We start from the raw sequence: 20974 nt of genomic DNA on the forward strand, positions 1-20974 counted from the left end.
ACTATCAACACCAAAATTGGAAATAGCAAGAAAGAAAATGAATGAGTTTGATCGAGAAACAGGTAAAATAGAAAGTGATGATTCTCAGTTTGATCATTATTATCAAGTCGATCCTTAATCTTGATAATACAATCACGATTCCCTGATACTTGAATCATTGAAAGCTTCAGGTTGTAAGAGTGGGCCAATTGTGAGTTTTTTCGGACAACAAATCATTGTTTTATTGTTCCTATAAAACTGTTTTGAAATAGCCGCAAGTTATTAGATAGAGTCAACAACTAGGGAACAGCAATCATCATGCTAGTTTATAAATGATAACGATAATCATGATAACAATTGAACTTTTCTTTCTCATCTTTGTTTCGGTTTGAACTCTAATACCATTATTATTAAATAGAATCATTAAAGTACGAAACTTACTTCTTCTTTGTAGAGTTGAGCAATCACTTTTTCTCAATATTCTATCATCATATTATCTCACCTTTTTCATGATAATTCACAATCTCGATCTCAAAATCCGTTTTCAAGTTAAATCCTTCAATTATTCAAATACTCATGTTTTCTGCTTCTCTCATGATACCCATTCCATATCACCGAAACTTTCAATCAATGAAATTGAATCATTTAGTTGATTTCATCTACTTTTCAATCTAATCTGAGCAATCAAAGCGTTGATTTTGATAAACTTTATAACATGAATGAAGTAACTTTCAATTTGTGATTGGGATAAATTAACGGTTTAAAGTGTAAATTTATTGTATCAACAATTATCACGAACTAATCAACACTGAATATTTAACCAGCAATTTAATCTAATCTCGATTAATGGACAAAGATAATGATTATTATCCATTGACAACTTGGTTAGAATCAATGTTATCAAGATGAGCGAAATTGCTTAACTTCAATTAAGTTGTTTATCAATTAGATTTAAATGTAATCAGCTAATTATCACTTGATTTGTTTTAAACATAATCACTTAGGATGCCTTTGTGTTTCATGTCTAAAAACAATTAGATTTGATTGCTTGTTAAATGCGATGAAAGGTTAATTAAGGTGATGAAATACAACCAAAGAAAGTGAGAGATTAATCAAATGATGATTACAATTGATAAATAACTTTCACGATTATCACGAAACCCTTTAGTCTATATGGATTTAAGTTAATCTAACAAGTAAATTAAAGACAAAAGGCAAATGATAAAATTGAAAAGTTAATCAACAATTCAAATGATAAAGTAAAAAGAGATTGAATCGCTCACGTCCAAAGGTTTTTATTAGATGTTGAGCACGTTTTTAAATGTAACTAAATGATCAGAATTAAGTTTAATCATGAAAAATGGAATATGAAATTCGATAATTGTTATTGGTTAATTTGTATCTTATTCGTGTGCTGAGAGTGCGAGAGAATAGAAACAAAACCAATGGAAAAAAGTTGGTGTTGAGAGAGAACAACAAGATACGTGCTCATCTGCTTAAGGAATTAAATTGGCGATTGCGGCGAACAGAATTGCACGATTTACGAAGGAATGATTATCATAAGAATAATGATGATGATGATGATGAAAAGTTAATTGTAAATTGAGAGTAAGAGAGTAATAAGGTATTTGAGATCAAGTCCAAATGAAACAAGGCGTTGAAATGAAGCTAAACTAATGTTTGCTCTGTTAATTTGTTGTTATTTTAATGTGATTCCCAAAAATGGCAGGTTAATATGTTTCTCTTAATATTGAGTGAAAAATGTTTAATACCAAACAAAAAGGTAAAGGTAATCGTGATAGTCCCTGGGGCAATATTAAAGGTTCCAACATGTTAATGACTATGATGATACTTTGCTAAGGTGAGGCTAAAATCTTTTACTTTCTCAATCTAGTTACATATAAAAACAAAATACTCAACAGGAAACAGCTTCTTATGAGTTGCTAAAGGAAGAGAGAGAGAGAGAGAGAGAGAGAGACGTGAGATGACCACGAATTAATCGGCTTAATGAATGGAATCATGATAATAATGAGATGAGAGTAATTATAAAGTTAATCAAGAATTGATTGTGATTATAAAAAGTGTTAAATAGAAATGAAATTGCGTTGAGATTGATTAGATTGAGAAGGAGCGGTTTCACTATGAACATGATTCACTTTCAAAGAAATCAACGAATCTCAAATTGTTACGCATCTTTCATCATCTTTATGGTTTTCGTTGTGTGGGTTTGTTTTGTTTCCTATTATTGTGATGAGTGATGATGAAAATTAGTTAGTTAATTGTAATTAACAAGATATTTCTCACCTCACCTTCTCAATTTATCTACGAGCAACAGTGTAAATTAAACTACAATTGCTTTTCATCAACATCAACTATTTCGTGTTAATCATTATAAATTTAATTTAATCCATTTAGAGATTAGCATTTTTATTAAATACTAATCAATTTAATAAGTTACTTTTGTCTTACCTGTTTCACGAACACACAAATACAAACACTTGCAATTCAACAGTTGATTTGAAATATTGTAAGAAAATATGATGTTTACTTCGCCTCAGGGCTTATTGAACAAAACTAATTGCCAATGGATTTCGTAGTTGCAACAACATGATGATGATTAGGATAAGGATGAGGATAGAATTAAGTGATGAGAAGGGGAGGACTTCGTTAGCACTCAAGGAGTAAATTGAGCATCGCCTCATCATCTTTTTTCTTCTTTTCTCTTCTTCTTTTTCAAGCTTCTTCATCTTCCTCTTGGCCTCATTTATTCAGATTAATATTGGAACTGCAATGGAGGTCTTTACTCATTATCTAATAATAATTGAAATTCCCATCAAGTTAACATGAAATATCATTAATTATATTTCAATTTCTTGATATTAATATGAGTGAATCGGTAAACTAGTTGATTCAATATTGTTGTTCAATTTTATTTCAATTTATTCTTGATTAACTTTCCCATTCAACGTTAAGTATGATGATTAACTGATGTTAATTAAATAAGTAATTTACTATTTTCTTGGTGGTAGTTACAAATTAATTAATATATCTGGTTAATTGGAAATTAAAAGCAATACATTTGGTAACAATTAATTTAAGATGAATATTAATCGTATTTAAAAGCTTACAATTTTCTCGCTGTGATTCTCGATATGTCACATTTTTAAATTACAATCAGTAGATTACTCAATAGGAAAGATTAACAATTAAGATTATTCTCTTTATCATTAGAGTTTCATGATCATGAGTCTATTTGAATAAATTTGCTATGAATTGATGAGCAACCAATTAATTGATTAGAGCTCTTGATGGTTAATTAACCATAAACGAGTCAATAGTCTCATTAGTATCAAACTTAAGATAATGATTAGAAATTTCCAATTGATTTACAGAATTGATCATTAACCATCTTAAGTTGTTACAAAGTAAATGTCCCAATCCATTGGGCAACAATCATCAATAAATTGATTGTTTATATTTCTCGATAATGAAAAATACATTAGATAAAATAGCCTTGGATAAATCGCCTAAAGGGCAACACGTTAAAGAGTTTTTCTTGATACTAAATTAATTGTGATAGATCTGATTGACTGTTATTATGATTATTATTTTACTCTAATTATGATTAATCGATGGTCAACTGAATCCACTCTTTCATCAGATCATTTTTAATCATTAATCACTTGGAATAATCGTTAAATCCATTAAATTGCAATGTAATCAAGTATTTTGTTTATTTGTTATTCATTAACGAAAGCAGACTTACAATTCAAATAATTATCTTGTCATCATCATGATAATCATCCTAAATTTAATCAGTGATATCAATATGTAATTCAGTTCAACTAAAAGTGTTTTGTTCAGTAAGATTATTGAAACATTGTTACCTGTTATCTGAACATCAGGTTACATTTAATATATTTCTAATCGATCTTAAAACGAGGTCACAATAGTGTCGATAATTAAAGTTCATGTCAATGGTCAAGTTAACAAACTAATCGAGTAAAAATCAGTAGAGTCCACACCTTTTTGTCGATTAATACAATACAAACAATTAGATTGGTACAGTTCAATCAACTAAATAGTGGAACGATTTGCACTTAAAAAATACTCCATGAATGAATTTACGTTCACTCGTATTTATAATGGTTTTTGATGAATTTTGTAATTTATTCATTTTCTTGTCAGATTAATATTGATTGAAGAGGATAAGACGTGAAGATGTGAATATGAATATGAAACTATTTTGATTATGATTGAACATTCTCGCAATCAGAAGACCACCAAAGACTTAGTACCATGTATTTTATTATCATTGTGCCTCGAGCAAAATTGATCCATATTACCATGTGTTGAAATGTTGAGCCAAACCCTCCTTGATAATTATGTAAATGATAACTTTTTTTGTTTCTTTCCATTTCTAATAACTTATAGTGTTGAAAATGATAATTATCATGATTATCAGAAGATTCACTTCAACATTTGCTGTATCATGTAACTTATAATGGAGATAATCAAGAGGATTTAGGGAGATGAGGAAGATGAGGGACATGTTGGAGCGAAACACGCACGCATTTCATTTGTTAGTGATAAAGTTGCGAGGGCGAGGATTAATCAACGAATTAGATAGTTTAAGATAATAAAGATTAGCTTCTTTGATTGTTTGCATGATAATCTTTTGTTTAACTGATGACCCGTGCTGAAAGTGCTCTCATAATCAAATAAACAATCATGGTGATAATTTAAATTATGTTGAATGAAATGATGAAATATTGAGTTAATGTTGACAAACTAATTGTTTCAGGTGAAGTATTGATTGTTTACTTTCTCGAGCAAAATTGTGATCTAATAATTAAAGCAACTAATTATTGTCATCGGCCATTGACCATTACAATAAAATGGGTTTGGTCAACTTTTAAAATACAATTTACATAATTGAATGTCTTCAGGCTAAGAATTTAGTTTTGTAATTATTCATGATTATACCTTGATGATTATTGGTCATTATCCAATTTTTTCAATGAGAGTTAAGGTTGGGAGATACAGAACATGATTAACTTAATTCATTTCAAATACTATGGAAAATGATTAAAGTTTTATTAATAGAGAAAAGTAATCAGATTATCATCACATTGAACTAGTTTGATACATGAAACTCAATTGAGTTTCACACCAAAAGAGAAAATAAAAGTTATCAACAAAGTTTCAGTTACCCTGTTGTGTAAAATGGTTAGAAATTTGATTTATTACTGTAAACGGCCCACCTTATATCAAGTTTCAACAATATTATATCGAAAATTACCTTTAATTGTCAATTACCAAAATTTTTGTTTCGATTTTCAATTGATTCTGAGGCAAATTTCACTTAAGATTAATATCGTAATCAGATGAAAAAATACAATTAACATCATTTGTCTTTATAACACCTAATTGTTTAATATCTCATTATTTAAGACCAGGATGATTGTTAATCTAATTAGATGGAATCATTAATATCCTATTTTATCCAACCATCCAAACCCAATGTCCAGATGAGTTATTGTTGCATCCAGTTGGTCAAGTAATACTAATTAGATTATTTTGATGACACAATTAAAAGATATTATCAAAAGTTTACAATTAATCAGAAAATGGTTGATTGATTGAAAGTTTTGAACAATCAGATTTGTTGCATTGCAAAGATTGATGATTAAGACAAATTAGTTTCTCTATTTAGCAGTTTAATTCCAGGAAAAGACAATTAAACTTGTCCTTTTATCTGTTAATTGTAATTCCCCTCAATGTGTTTCCCTAATCATCCATTTTACTCTCTCACTGACATTTATTATAATTTTCTTTTTCCTCAATCAGAGCTGATTTTCATCATTGGCATGATTAATATTTAAACATTAACATCACTTTACCATTTATGAGATAATTATGATTTGGTTACAACATTTACCTTTAATATTAATAATTTCTGTTTCTTGTATTTTAATTGTTTCAATTAATTCTGAAGATTTAGTCAATTCAACTGAGCCTTCAATCGGAACTGTGTTAACAACATCAGTCATACAAATTAATTCAACTGAACTAGTTGATGGCTCTTTTGACGAGGACGAGGAATCAACTGATCAATTAGATAATTATTTCAATGATACGATAATTCACTCAACATCAACATCAACATCAACAACCCCATCACCTGATCAAGGTAATTTCATTTTCTGATTATTTCATTTACCTTAATTTAAGGTCAAGTTTTCATTATTTTAAGCAATTACAACAAATAAAGTCCAATCACTAATTCCCAATTGTTTATCTTGATAGTCAACAGTTTTTCTGATCTAATTTGCTTTCAATTGTTGTTTATTTATTTTAACTGATTTTTGCTTCACTGATTTTTTAAAAGCCATTTGTTGATATTGATTGATTATGACAATAGATGATAATTGATTTGATTGGGTGTTCATTGCAATTCAATGAAACTATTGTTTCTCATAGCCTGAAATTCAAGGGTAACAATTAACAGGAAGCCTAAGCTAAACCTTTCGAGATTAATTGTTAGATAAAATCGATTCAAAATTGAATCAACTAGTTGATTGTGATAATTTGTCTACCACAGACTCAATGCTAGAATAAATTGTTTCCATTTGTATTAACGTTAAACTTTTCTTTTGTATCTGTTGACTGTAGTTATTTTAATTAAACCGAGTTTTGATCATTTCAACGGGATCTGGAAGAACTGGTCAAAGTGTCTTTACGACGCTTGTTTCGGTTGTCATGCTAAGGCTTGTCCATTCTGTACACCGACAATTGAAAGATGTACCATTAATTTGAGAGAGACAATTAATCCCTATTTATTAACCACATTAACGTACGTAATCTCAATTTCATGTTTAATCAATCATTCAGTTTGCAAGTTGATTGTTAACAACTCATTCTTGACTAGGAATCTCATTTGATTGTTATGAGCATTTGTTACAGTTGTTTGACAATTAATGGTACAATTTAATGATCCAACAGCAGCCATTAATTAATACAATTAAACTCAAGACTGATTCAAGTTTCATGTTAATTTCAGACAAAACAAAACAGAGACCATTGAATCTTCATCTGGAAATGTTACAATTCATGATGAATCAACGTGACAATCAAAATGTTCCAGAATCTTTGCTGATATTTACACATTCGTTTATAATTGTGAGCATTTATCTGTACAATGATTCGTTTTGAAACAATTAAATATTTTCATTTTCTCTAAATTTTTGTTAATCACAAATTCCAATTGTTTGTAATTATTGATCAATCATCATTCTTGTCTAAATAATGAAAACTCGACCTTTTCGACAATTTTTAATATTTCAATTACTTAAGATCACCTTGCGAATGTCTAATTGTTTCCATAGAAAATCCACTCGAAGGAACCATCGAGTATATTGATTACCTTTGGTCTAAATTGTTGAAATGTGGTTACGATACTTGTTTTAATTGTTTCAAACAAGAATGTACTTGGTGCACATCCAAGGCTGAGAATTGCATGAGATTAGCCGGTGAAACGATTTGGCCCATGTTGTTATCGACACTGAAAAGGTAAAAAATTCAATTGAATTGAGTAAACTAGCGATTAACTAATGGCACTAATTTTGCTACAGGGAACAGTTACCAGTTGATTTCGATCCACCAACACCAATCAAAGCTAAAGTACAAATTGTAAAGGTCAATGAAACGAGTTCAACAACAATCAAATCAACTAATAGCTCAACAGAAATGGTCGAGATTACAACCACAATTAAACCTAACGATCTCATTTAACAAAGTTGAATTTGTTTGATGATTTTAAACGCTGATTGTACAAACAAACCAAATTTACATTTTAATCTTTAATAAACAATTATGGTTAATAACAAGCTAATTGAGTCGATTTAATTCAACCAAAAATCAAGCAAATATGAAAGACTGAAAATACTTCAGATATTTATATTATTGTAATTAGCAAGTTGATCAAATCATGATGAATGAATCGCAATTCGTAAGATAAAAAAATATGATTAATAAGCAAATTATATTATGAATTCAATCATTGACTGGCTGTGAGTGCATGTGAATTGAATAAAGTTTTACTAATTAATCAACACGAAAATGAAATGATGAAAATCATTTGTCAATTTGAGCCGTATGATCAACTGTGGAGAATCAATTATCAACCCATTGTGATAATCACAAGTAGTCCATGTTATCAGATTGGACTTGATTGCTGTTGATGTTTTTAAACTTAGTATCGACTTGGAAATGACTTTTTTCATGAACTCTAAGATTATCTCGAGTTCCAAATCTTTTTGAACATGAACTACATTGGAACGGCTTTAATCCCGTGTGAACAGACATGTGCCTTTTCACCGTCGACTTTTGGCTAAATCGACGACTACACAAGTTACAACTAAAGGGTTTCTCTCCCGTGTGAATCCTTACATGTACCTTCAGCCTTTCTCGGTCAACGAATCTCTTTTCGCAGTAGCCACAAGGAAAAGGTCGTTCTCCTGTATGTGATCTGATGTGTCTCTTTAATGAATTAAGTTGCGTGAATCTTTGAGCACACATCGGACATCGATTCTCTTTCACTCGATTGTTTACTTCTTTATTGGCTGTTGACGGACTGGCATTCGAACTTGGCACTGAAACAGAATTGTTGTTTGTAAAATTATTTCCAATCGAGTTGTTGATTGTCTTAAAAGGTTCGTCCTGACTATCGCAATCCTGTCTCGAACTGTGGCCTTCATTATCATTGCTCATGTTAAAACTGGTGTTTGAATTGCTATTGCTGTTTCCATTGTTACTATTGCTATGGATTTTCACTATGTTGTTTGTGTTACAAGTTGACGTAGTGGTGGCGTTGCCTGTGGCTGTGCTTGTGGCTGTGGCTGTGGATGTGGTTGAAGTGTTGGTGTTGGTGTTGTTTTTGATGGTGGAACCTGTTGAATTGTGGCAGTTAGAAGTAGATTTGTTTAAATTATTATTAGAGACTCCAGCTCTTATGGTCAAGTTGATTGTTTGATCTGATATATAGCTAGAAGTATGTTTTATTGTTGTACCGATGAATTGATTGGGGTCGACTGGAACTACCATTGAGACGGGATTGTCTGCTTTTGTATCTGCTACCTTTGTATCTTTCGGTTTATTATCCTTATAATTATCATCTTTAAGAATTAGATTGGCGAGGATCCTAATTAAGAAAATTAAATTAACAATTAACATAAATTTTATCCATATAAATACTCACTCTTGTTTAACCTCCTCTCGGAGAGATTCGTCTCTCTCAATTATCTTGGCTTCTAATCCAGTTAATATCGAATGTAATTTGATGAACAATGAATTGATATCCTGTTTAAATTGTTTACTTGATAATTTCACTGACATGTTGATTTCTTCATCAATTATTCATAATAACAATGAAAAAACAGAAAATGTTAATAATCAATAATTTGAGAGACAATTACAATACATAGAAACTAATTCACAGAGAGAAACGATGATAAAGACACATAAGTAAATGTAGGAGAGCAAACAGAAAGATGTGAGAGCCTTGAGTGTAACAATCAGTCAATTACTGATTACAATCTCTCTCATTGGTTACCAGTTACATTGATAAACAAAATGATTAGCAAACATCAGTTTCATTAATCTCTTTTCGCCAACATTGAGTTTAAACGCATTGATAATTGTTGATTCCTGAGATCATCATTTTCAACAATTAAACCGAAAACACTTGATTAATTGGTAAGAAATTAGAAGATCGTAAGCAAAATATATTTTAGAAGAAAATCAATAGGAAACAACAGTTGTACCAAAATAAATTAATTGTATAAAGAAACAGGACAGAGTCTTGAAAAATTGATTGATAATTTAGAGCAAATGTCGTCAAGTTGCAAATTGGATTCAACATCAGGCTAAAGTTGCTCTTTGGTGCATAGGCAGAGAAACTGTTTCGATTCCAGCAAATTTGTTGTAACTGAAAAGGAAAAAAGAGAAAAATTGATTAGACTCAATTAGTGAGATGCATTCAACTTACATGTAACGATATTCGGCTCGTTTTCCAGAGTCAATGCAAGGCTTTGTTTTAGTTGTTGCAGATAAAACATGATCTTCATTGATTGTTATCTTCATTACTCCATTGGGTAGATTTGGAATACATTTTGTTTCATGCTCTTCGATTGCTTCGTACTGTGAGTTTATAAGTAAGGCTCTTATATCAGCGCCAGTGAAGTTCTCAGTCAATTCGCCGATAATCTCATGATTGAAGCTCTCATGAAAGCTTAGATCTTTTCCTAGAACTTTCCAAATATCCAAACGATCAGCAGTTGAAGGGAAATCACAGCAAATATATTTATCGAATCTACCAGGACGTAAGAGCGCTGGGTCAAGAAGGTCGGGTCTTGAAGTCGCGGCAATAGCATAAACACCTTGTTCAATCACTTCAACTCCATCCATTTGTGCTAATAATTGATTTACAACTCGATCTGTAACACCAGTTGAATCTTGTCCTCGACGCGGAGCCAAAGACTCGAATTCGTCAAAGAAAATGATACATGGTTTCGCAATTGCTGCTCGTTCAAATAATTCTCTGATGGATTCCTCACTTCTTCCAATGTATTTTGACAGCAATTCAGGTCCACGAATTTTTATCAAATTAACTCTACTTTCACTGGCTAGCGCCTCGGCAATCAAACTCTTCCCCGTTCCTGGAGCTCCGTAAAGAAGTATGTTTCGTGGTGGACGAATTGGACATTTACTGAATAATGTTGGATATTTAAGAGGCAGAAGAAGAGTATTTCGTAATAAATTTTTGACCTTCGTTAACCCACCGATATCCCTGAATGATATTCCAGTGCTTTTTTCAATTCTTATATCGGTCATCATTGTTGGACGAAAGAGTTGCAATGCATGCTCGAAATTTTCCAGTCCAATCTCATCAGACTGATTTAGAGTGACTTTATTGTGAATCGCTGAATCCACTAAATTTAATAAATCAGCAATTAAATATCCTTCACAACGGTAAGAAATTTGATCGAGCCAAGAATAACTGCTAATTAGATTGACATGATGATTTAGAAAGCTTTGGATAATTCGTTTTCTCTGTTCCGAATTAGGATTCTCCAATGAAATTGATTCTGAGAAAATGCTCCTTCCTCTGATTGGTAAGAGAATCTGATTTAGAGACGATTGGGATGTACACGTTGCAACGATTGCGATTCTCTGGCCAAACCTTATATTGAGCTCGTCAAATGATTTGATAATAGAAGAAAATATACACGAGGCTCGAATAGACGCAATGGTATCAACTCCTGGAACCTCTTCCACCCTCGAAATATGAGGTGCGACTAGATCAAGCCCTTCGAATATGAGGACCGAGGGTTGAGAATAAATACATTCAGCGATTTGAGTAATCCATTGTTTCTTCAGTGATGAGATTGTTTTCCATGAACCACATTGAATTGTCTTGATGAAAACACAGGATATTTTTCGAAGTGAGTTCCATTACATGTTTTAGAAAACAAGTTTTGCCGCTTCCTTTTGGTCCGTGGACCAATAAAACGTTCTAGCGAACGAAGTGTTCTCTTTAATCGAGCCATCGGGAATCAAAATACGATCTAAAAATTCAACAGCTGAGGCTAATTCTTTTTCCATCCAGGGTATGAAAGGATAAGGAAGATAAACGGTAAGTTGGTCACTTTGCATTTCCTTATCGTTGAGTTCAGGTAGTTTCATCAACGGCACCCGTTTACCCCAACTCGTTGATATTCTGCTGAAACTGGTACTTTTCACGCGAATATCGATTTTTTCTAAAAGTTTTTCATTGATCGGTGAACAGGAATCTTCTGGGTCACAGGCAACAATGAAATTCTGTCCACCAATATCGATACACGATCCTCGACAAAGAATCAAAATCTTATGTTTTGAGACATAAGACTTCAAACTGTTGCGTATCAATTCAGTAGATGAAGTTGTTTGCACGCTAATTGGACAAACGTAAAATGTTTCCTTCGTAGGGATTGTTAAACATGAATTGTCCGAATTTACAAAATGTCTCGATTTGTGACGACGAAAGAAAATTTTACAATTGAAAGATAAGTCCAATTGTTTCCTCAAGTTATCACTCACAAAGGCACAGGACATGGGACATTCGGAATGACCTCTGACCAAAGTGTAAGTACCTAAAAATAGATCCTCTTCAGATGAATCGATGGTGTCAATTCTTTTACAAATGTCGGTGTTTTTCTTCAGTTCATTTCTTTTGGCTTTTTCGCATGGAGGTAGAAGTTTGTTCACAATTAAAACTCCATATTCATCTTTTGATAAGTTGAATTGACTTGAATTTACCCAAATAGTGTTGAGAGTTGAGTTGACCTCCAAGTTGCAAGGAGCAGATGAAACATTGAGGATTGTTTTCAAAACAGAATCGTCAATATTTTTACATTGGATCGAGTTAACTATTACCGAATCGACAGCATCTTCCGCTTCGTGTTTTGGTGCATTGAAGAAAGGAATTAGGCCCATAAATTTATACGCAACTGACGACACTTTTGAAGACTCATTGATATCATGGCCAATCTCAACGAGAGAATCCTTTACTAGCACCGAAAACCCGACACTTGGGTTGATTTGGGTAACCTTGAAAAAGAAAACATCATTGGATGAAGTCCAAAAAGGAAAAACTAGATCAGGATAAATAACACGAATTTGGTCTAAAATATTGTTCGTCATTTCATCTCGATAGCTGTCAATGCCAATTCCTTTCGGTTCGATTAGAGTTAAATTGCAACGATGACATTCGGGGGCTTTTTCTTTGATGAATTTCACTGATACCAATGAACCGTTGATCAAACCCAATTGATTTCCTAAGGCTTGAGGGAAATGAATAACCTCAGAGCTTTTGTCGTCATGGCCAATCGCAGTAAAATAGTTCAGTCTATTAACTTGACCACCAATTGTGACTTTTATGATGCATAACTAAAAAAACAAGAACGTCAATTAATTCATAATAATTTGTGATCATTAACTCACCGGTTGATTGAATAATAGTTTCCTGTTAATTTTGACGAAACAGTTTTGACTTTCGATTAATTTGACAAGCAAGAAATGTGTGTCATCCATTTGAGATTCTTGGACAATCAATTAACTAAAAGGAAAAAATGTCCGAAATTGGTCCGATCAACTTGAAAATCTCATTGGTTAAAGTCTTAATTACATTTATTTGCCAATAATTTATAACACTGATTAAAGGTCTGTATCTGTTTATTACATTTCGATGAGATGTTTAAAAACTAACCAACAACTAATAGATCATCTTTAATCTCGTATTGTGGTACCTCTAGATTGGCTGGAGCTGGGCCTTTTCTTATTCTACCGGAAACATCATAGTGAGACCCATGACAAGGACAATAATAACCACCAAAATCACCAGCGTTTGAGATGGGTACACATCCAAGGTGCGTACACACTCCGATTACAACGAGCCACTTGGGATCTTGAGTCCTTTCCTCGTCAGCCTGTGGATCTCTGAGCTCGGAAATATTTGTCTTTTTAGCCTTTTCGATCTCTTCAGCTGTTCTGTGACGAATAAAAACTGGTTTTCCTCGCCATTTAGCAACAATATTTTTACCTTCGGGAATTTCATTCAATTTTATTTCAATTTTAGCCAAAGCCATGACATCCTTAGATGGGAGCCAAGTCTCAGCAAGACCTCTAACAATACCTTTACCTATCAAAGCACCACCAACGGCAAAACCAGCAGCCATACCATAAGTTGTAGCTCTTCGAGCATCAACTGAGTCTTTAGCTCGAGAAGTTGGATCTTGGGTAGCCTTCTGACGGACATCAGTGAAATCAGGTACTTTGATATCAGTGTGAGCCAACCTTATTTGACTTAAGCCTAAAAGAAATTAAAAACAAAAATATATAGAAAATTTATTCTGCAACAGTTAGAAAATTGTGTCTATTTACCGTTGATAGATAGTGACACAGCCGAGATTTTTTGTCCAATGCTTTGGGAGGAAAGGGATGAAATTGACCATCGATTTGAGTTCTCAGGTACATAAGTATTTTCATGATTACAAAGAACAGCCGGACCAACAGATTTCACTGCAACAGCTTGAGTTGTTGCCTTGATGAGAGAGGAGAAATTGACGGGGCGACTAACAACTGAAAGCATTGTAGATGATTATAATATTTAACAACAATTAAAGAAGGAAAAACAATTGATTAATTAATTTGTGATTTAATTAAACGAATCGCAAATAAACAAACAGAGACCAGAAAATGTAACTTCCAATGTCACCGTTTCTCTCGACGAGGTCGCTAGTCGAGGCTCGGGGGCCGTCGAGCAATTACGCTTCTGTCTGATCTGGTGAATTTTAGGTCAGAATAAAACAAAAAGAAAATGTTTCCATTGTTTATCTCTAATTAAGTGTCAATAATCAACAATATTTAAGGTTTAATTAAACAATCAATGTTCATTATTAGAATTTAACGAGATGTTAAGTTTCCATTGTTTCTTTTCCATTGTCGCTTTTTGTCTTTTCTCTGATTCTGCTCTCATTTTAATGCAACACCTTCTTCTCTTGTAAACACTTGGTGTTACTCTAAATCTATAGAGACATTAAGACATCATTTTCTCAATTGTTTGTACTTCATTTTAAATGGTTCTTATTAATAATTATTCTTTCAATTGCTATTTTTAGTTTTAATTGCCAACATTTCTGTCAATTGATAGACATTGTGTTCAGTGTTTTCGAACCGTTTTCACCTTTTAAGTTACCCCACAACATTACCCTAAAGCCTTGAACAGTACACAAGTGTGAGCTCATTATGAGTTCTTCTAATAAATCTCAACGGAAGGACAGAATGAGGATCAGAGCTTTCCCAGTAAGTGTTATTTATCTTTAATTGAGACCATCTATTTACCATTGGTGGCTCTCTTCTTCGACCTTTGATCTACCAAAGAAAACCACATAATTTTCACTTGATTCCATTTCTCTGTACTGCCACTATATCATTTCTTTTTCTCATATCTTCAACATTGATCCTTCTTTCTTCCTTGTCTAACAACCATCCTTGATTAACTCTCAATTCATTGGTTTCTATTTCCATCTATTTCTCTCACAGACCGTAATGGATGAAAGGTTTGTCACGGACATTTGGGCTACTCTGAAAAATGCTATCCAGGAGATTCAGAAAAAGAACAACAGTGGACTTAGTTTTGAGGAATTATATAGGAATGCGTACACTATGGTCCTTCATAAATACGGCGAAAAGTTGTACAATGGATTGAGACAAGTTGTTCAAGATCATCTTGACAATAAGGTACGTGGTGATACAATAATCGATCCAATATTCATCTTAATTATATGCTCATCTTGCCCTTTATTCTCACTAATCCGACCGTTTTCATCTCCCTACTTCTCCAGGTCCGTCAAGATGTTCTTGCCTCAATTAATAACAATTTTTTAAAAACATTGAATCAAGCTTGGAATGACCACCAGACTAGTATGGTCATGATTAGAGATATTCTTATGTATATGGTGAGGATTTATCAATCTATACTTATATGTATCTTTTTATCGCATTTCTAATTTCAACTATTCTCCTTTCTTTTAGGATCGAGTCTACATTACCCCAAATAGAGTTGACAGTGTTTATAACTTGGGTCTTAATCTATTTCGTGACCATGTAGTTCGTTATGGATCAATACGAGATAATTTGAAAGAGACACTTTTAGATATGGTCATGAGAGAAAGAAGAGGAGAAGTTATTGTCAGGTAAACATTTTCTTTCTCACTTTATTCCAGTTGAAATCTCTTTTACCGTAGTCTCAAAGAATTTTCATCTTTCTCTTCTCTCAGATCTGCTGTTCGAAATGCATGTCAAATGCTCATCAACCTTGGTATCGATTCTCGAAGTGTCTATGAAGAAGACTTTGAAAGACCATTTCTTGCTCAATCGGCCGAGTTTTATCAAGTGCGTCTTATTTATCAAGACTTTATTTTGATCTATATTAATATTGTTACTTTCTTCAAAACAGCTTGAGAGTCAGAAGTTTCTAGAGGAAAACAGTGCATCAGTTTACATAAGGAAAGTCGAACAGAGAATAAACGAAGAAGCTGAACGAGCTAAACATTATCTCGATGAATCTACGGAAGCTCAAATTGTTGCCGTTGTTGAAGAAGAGCTGATCTCCAAACACATGAAGACCATTGTGGAGATGGAGAATTCAGGGGTTGTACATATGTTAAAAAACCAGAAGACACAAGGTTAGATGAATTGTAGAGATGTATCGTTTCTTTGTTTACTAATTATTCTTCTCTATTTGTTCAGATCTTGCTTGTATGTATAGTTTACTTCGCCGTGTTAATGGTGGTCTCCAAGCGATTCTTGCCTGTGTCAGTCAATACTTGATAGAAGAAGGTAAAAAATTAGTCATGGAAGATGAAGGAGGAAAAACTGATGCTATCACCTTTGTCCAGGTAATAAAATTGTTCTCTCTCTCTCTCTCTATTGATCTTCTAACGCTTATGACATTTTTTTTTCATCTATTTTCAGTCATTATTGGAACTTAAAGATCGATTTGATACATTTTTAGTTGGGTCATTCAGCTCGGATAAAGAATTTTCAAAAATGATAGCTAAAGACTTTGAATATTTTCTCAATTTAAATCCTAAATCACCTGAATATTTATCTTTATTTATTGATGACAAACTTAAAAAAGGTGTTAAAGGTATGTCGGAACAAGACATTGAACAGGTTCTTGACAAAACTATGGTGCTGTTCCGTTATCTCCAAGAAAAGGATGTTTTTGAAAGATATTATAAGCAACATCTCGCTAAACGGCTTTTGCTGAACAAAAGTGTCTCCGATGATTCTGAAAAGAATATGATTTCCAAGTTGAAAACCGAATGTGGCTGTCAGTTCACATCTAAGTTGGAAGGAATGTTCAGAGATATAACTGTGTCCACCACTATGATGGAAGAATTTAAAACACATGTACAAAGTTCTAGGGTAAATTCTAAAGTTTCTTCTTGCTCTCAGTTTTCATCCAAGACTCTCAACTGTCAACTTAACCTCTTAATTACTTTTACTTTAGGTTAACTTATTTGGTGTAGATTTGAATGTTCGAATCTTAACAACAGGTTTCTGGCCTACACAATCAACACCTTCTAAATGCAACATTCCTCTCGCTCCGAGAAATGCATTTGAAGCTTTTAAACGCTTCTATTTAGCTAAACACAGTGGAAGACAACTAACACTGCAGCCACAATTAGGGTGGGCTGATTTAAATGCCACTTTTTATGGACCCAAAAAGGAAGATTCTAGTGAGAACAGTTTCATTGGACAACCGACTTCGGTCAGTACAACTTGTAACTTCTATGGAATTAATTCGGACCAATTAGACCCGGGATCGAGTAATGCTGTCAGTACCTCATCTTCTATTGTCAATGCGCCCCTACCACAATCTACTAAATTATCGGTACCAAGAAAACATATTATTCAAGTATCAACTCAACAAATGTGCATCCTGATGCTATTCAATAACAGAGATAGACTAACATGTGAAGAAATCGCCAACGAAACTGATATACCTCTCAAAGATTTAACTAGAGCATTACAATCTTTAGCCATGGGTAAACCAGCTCAGCGTATTTTAATCAAGAATCCTAAGACCAAGGAGATAGGTTAGTATTGATGAGCAGTTTGTTTTTACTCTGTCTAACGTTTTACTTGCTCTTTCAGAACCAAATCATGTATTCTGTGTAAACGACTCTTTTACATCTAAATTACATCGAGTGAAAATCCAAGCTGTAACGGCTAAAGGTGAATCGGAACCGGAAAGAAAAGAAACCCGAAGTAAAGTTGATGAAGATAGAAAGCACGAAATCGAAGCCGCTATTGTTAGGATTATGAAAGCGCGTAAGCGTATCAATCATGCTAATTTAGTTTCAGAGGTAAGTAAATCAAGTCGAATTCAACTTTTCTTTCAATGTCAATTTCAATAACTTTTCTTTTCTTTAAAAAGGTTACTGAGCAACTCAAATCTCGATTTATGCCCAGTCCTGTGATTATCAAGAAAAGAATCGAAGGTCTAATAGACAGAGAATATTTAGCGAGAACTCCTGAAGATCGGTAAGTAGTTGTTTGGGTTCATTTTCATTTTTTTATTCCATTTTGACCTCATTTCACTTTTTTTCTCTTCCAGGAAAGTGTACACTTATGTTGCTTAGGGGTCCCTCCGTCATCAGGCTTCACGATATACTCACTTATATAATTTATGGTACTTTATCCGCACATTTTCCACATCATCAATTCCGTTGGTTCAATGATATTTATTATTGCCTTTGCGAAAATCATCTTTATAATAATTGCGAACCCTTCACCTCAAATCGAACCTTAGACCTGACGATTGATTGCAATACATGATTTAGATGAAGGTAAATTGAGAATTGAAACTATCGACTAACTTGCGCCAATAATGGGAGGTTTCTTGACCATAATGACCAGATATTCCTTCAACATCTTAATTATTAACATGGCTGTTCATCTCAAATAATCACTCGTTTTGAGCACTTATTTAAGCCTTTTTGGAACTTATTTTGATTTCGAAGTGAATATGCTCAACTCATAAATTTAATTAAATGCATTTGGTTTACACATTTTGAGTCTTCTGAAAAGTTTTTGTGCATCTTTCTTGTATATGGACAAGTTTCAATGGAGGAAAACAGTTCAGACTAACCGTTAATTCAATGACTATGAAGTTCTTGGTGAATTCTATTACAGATCTTTCTTCTTTTGGCTTGATGCTATGGATCAATTTTAATCGATAAGCAAATTATTCAGCGAGGAAAAAGACTCGTACAAGAGCTTCCATGAAATTAGACCAAGAAGAAAACACTTTGCTCGAAGGTTGCAGATGGAGTCACGTTATTGGAAAGTCATCAGTTAATTTATATATGGAACTAATTATTAATAAATGCACTCGCCCTTTTGTACTTAAGGAATTTTTCGGCTTTCAAGTCATGAAAATTCATTTTCTCTTTCATCCTTTTCCTCTCGTCTCCATGATTCTTGATACGCTCTCGTTTAAAGTAATCAAAAGGTCCAGTTTCTTCATAATTGCAAATCAATGACAGACTCTTGTAAATAAATAATTGAAACCAATCCAAGTCCAATTCAAATTAAGCTTTACATTGATTTCTGAGGTATTTTGATTGATGTTGTAGTATTTAATTAAAGTTCAATCGATCTGCTTTTTGTTTTCAACCAATACAATCATGTAAATCATCAAAAATCAATCGAAATCAACAATAATCATCTTCTTCTTATATTTGTAAATCATTTTATGATAAATTCAACTTATTTTGTTTAATAAAATTAATTCAAATCCTTCAACAAGTTAATTTGATTTCTCGAATCCGGTTGATGAAACCAGTTAATTAATTTCTAGTTGCCAAAACACTCGACATGAAGCGCAACTGTGCCTTCACTTTTGCTTTTGAAAAAAGCGCAACCGAACATGAGAAACATTTAAAGTCTTTCATTGGTTCTCGTTCTGTTATTTATTTGGTTTAATTTCTAGGAGAAGGTCAGAGCAAGTGAAACTGTAAATCGTACGTTTGACTGACCACAAATTTCAAGTGAATATTTTTGATCAACATTCCAATATAATGGACCCAAACTGCCATGAGAAGTTAAATGCCAGTGACTGTGCCGATTCAAGTGATGCAAAAACCACCGAGGAAAAGATCTGTGATTCTGGTTTGGATGATCGTTTGAAGGAAAACACACCACCCAAGCCTGTGGAGTCCTGTGGTTCAGGACATGTTGTAAAAGTCAAAAGGTCTTCAGTTCCTGATAGAATAGACGAAGTGACGAGAAATAAACTCAAATCCATTTTGAATTCGTGTATTGCTGAAGGAATTGCGAAGATGAGTGACCCTTCTGATAAAGCCCAAGGTATTCAACTGATTGTGCAAAGCTTTGATGCTCGTCTTAAACAGAATACCAAACCGAATATTAAACCTGCGGATGTTCCCGAAGATGAACTCACTCTGAGTCAATGTTTGACTGAAATCAATAGATTGGATCCTGACACATTGTCGTCAGGTGCTCAGAGTGTTGCCTTGCCGCTTAACGACTCCAATCCAGTTGACGCTTCTTCTAGCGGTACTGATACCTTGTGTACTGGAAGCGACGAAATAAACAATCGCACCTCAAGAGAGGATAATGATTCCGATAAACCTCGTCCAGTCGAAATCAAATCAGAATTTGTTGACCAGTCAAATGAATTGGACAAGGTGGATTCTTCCAATGCTCCTGTGACCCATGACGTAATTGAAGACGAAAGATCTAACCATAGCCCAGTTGTGACCCCAAGAAGAAAAACAAGTCGACCTTGTGGAAGTGCCAAACGATCTAAATTAAATACGGTTGACTTTTTAAAGTCAAATCGTAAAATCACAGATTATTTTTCTAAATCAAAAGATGGGACGCCGATCTTTGCGAGTAAAACAGAAAACACTGAATCGGCCTTTATTCTGCCTGCTCTCAAAGGTGACCCTAATTTCTGTATATTTTGTGAGAAAAATTTCGGGTCCAGTTATCTAAAAACTCACTTGACGGAGCAACATGGGATCGACAAAGAATCTATTAGCTGTCGCCCAATTAAGAAGGAGAATCCCAACTAAATTACTTACGATTGACACGGGCCAAACCTTAATACCTTAATAGTCTTTATTGATTGTTTCCTCTTTCAAAACGTGCATGTATTTTGCTTTTTTTATTTTGTATAATTTTCTTATATTTTTGTATTTCTCTTGCGAGAATGACCACCAAGTTGACCCTCAGAAATAGAGTCACTTTGCCCATTAAAATGATGCGTTTCTCAGCTCAAAAACAGTTTCACTTTTTCAAAAAGAAAATCGGTTGACTCGATTCTTTGGTTTAAAGGCCATTTACTTGATCAGCATCG

General features: G+C 33.3%; 5 protein-coding genes across 8 annotated transcripts; 2 read left to right on the forward strand and 3 right to left on the reverse strand.

Annotated features, from left to right (window-relative positions):
* Positions 1-5827: 5827 nt before the first annotated feature.
* LOC128386040 (uncharacterized) lies at positions 5828-7873 on the forward strand. Of its 4 annotated transcripts, none has more exons than XR_008324858.1 (5): positions 5828-6172; positions 6655-6835; positions 7043-7161; positions 7336-7551; positions 7614-7873. XR_008324858.1 is itself a non-coding variant. In XM_053344996.1 (3 exons), the coding sequence occupies exons 1-3, from the start codon at positions 5899-5901 to the stop codon at positions 7771-7773; spliced, it is 618 nt and encodes a 205-aa protein (XP_053200971.1). In that variant the 5' UTR covers positions 5828-5898; the 3' UTR covers positions 7774-7873. The 4 variants fall into 4 exon arrangements, 2 of the variants coding, with proteins under 2 accessions (XP_053200971.1, XP_053200973.1); XR_008324857.1 differs by having other exon boundaries at positions 5829-6172; positions 7368-7551; XM_053344996.1 differs by lacking the exons at positions 6655-6835; positions 7043-7161 and having other exon boundaries at positions 7368-7551.
* On the reverse strand, positions 7827-9587 carry LOC128386036 (zinc finger protein 347-like). Its single transcript, XM_053344992.1, has 2 exons — positions 9239-9587; positions 7827-9181 (listed from the first exon to the last, which is right to left on the reverse strand). Exons 1-2 carry the CDS (start codon positions 9373-9375, stop codon positions 8179-8181), a joined length of 1140 nt encoding a protein of 379 aa, XP_053200967.1. The 5' UTR covers positions 9376-9587; the 3' UTR covers positions 7827-8178.
* A 156-nt stretch (positions 9588-9743) lies between these two features.
* On the reverse strand, positions 9744-13164 carry LOC128386033 (peroxisomal ATPase PEX1-like). The gene is given in 5 exon segments (XM_053344988.1): positions 9744-9967; positions 10028-11482; positions 11484-11556; positions 11559-12966; positions 13021-13164. Coding segments are annotated over 5 exon segments (3093 nt in total). The 5' UTR covers positions 13111-13164; the 3' UTR covers positions 9744-9900.
* Positions 13165-13188: 24 nt separating this feature from the next.
* Positions 13189-14295, reverse strand: LOC128386038 (cytochrome b-c1 complex subunit Rieske, mitochondrial-like). Its single transcript, XM_053344994.1, has 2 exons — positions 13960-14295; positions 13189-13888 (listed from the first exon to the last, which is right to left on the reverse strand). The coding sequence occupies exons 1-2, from the start codon at positions 14165-14167 to the stop codon at positions 13281-13283; spliced, it is 816 nt and encodes a 271-aa protein (XP_053200969.1). The 5' UTR covers positions 14168-14295; the 3' UTR covers positions 13189-13280.
* A 93-nt stretch (positions 14296-14388) lies between these two features.
* Positions 14389-20899, forward strand: LOC128386035 (cullin-3-A-like). Its single transcript, XM_053344991.1, has 12 exons — positions 14389-14880; positions 15121-15318; positions 15423-15536; positions 15613-15773; positions 15858-15972; positions 16037-16265; positions 16330-16478; positions 16555-17010; positions 17096-17684; positions 17743-17954; positions 18026-18132; positions 18206-20899. The coding sequence occupies exons 1-12, from the start codon at positions 14824-14826 to the stop codon at positions 18228-18230; spliced, it is 2412 nt and encodes an 803-aa protein (XP_053200966.1). The 5' UTR covers positions 14389-14823; the 3' UTR covers positions 18231-20899.
* The last annotated feature ends 75 nt before the right edge of the window (positions 20900-20974 follow it).

The sequence above is a fragment of the Panonychus citri genome, unplaced genomic scaffold, assembly GCF_014898815.1.
Source record: "Panonychus citri isolate SS breed McGregor unplaced genomic scaffold, ASM1489881v1 Contig00063, whole genome shotgun sequence".
In the NCBI taxonomy this organism is placed as follows: domain Eukaryota; kingdom Metazoa; phylum Arthropoda; class Arachnida; order Trombidiformes; family Tetranychidae; genus Panonychus; species Panonychus citri.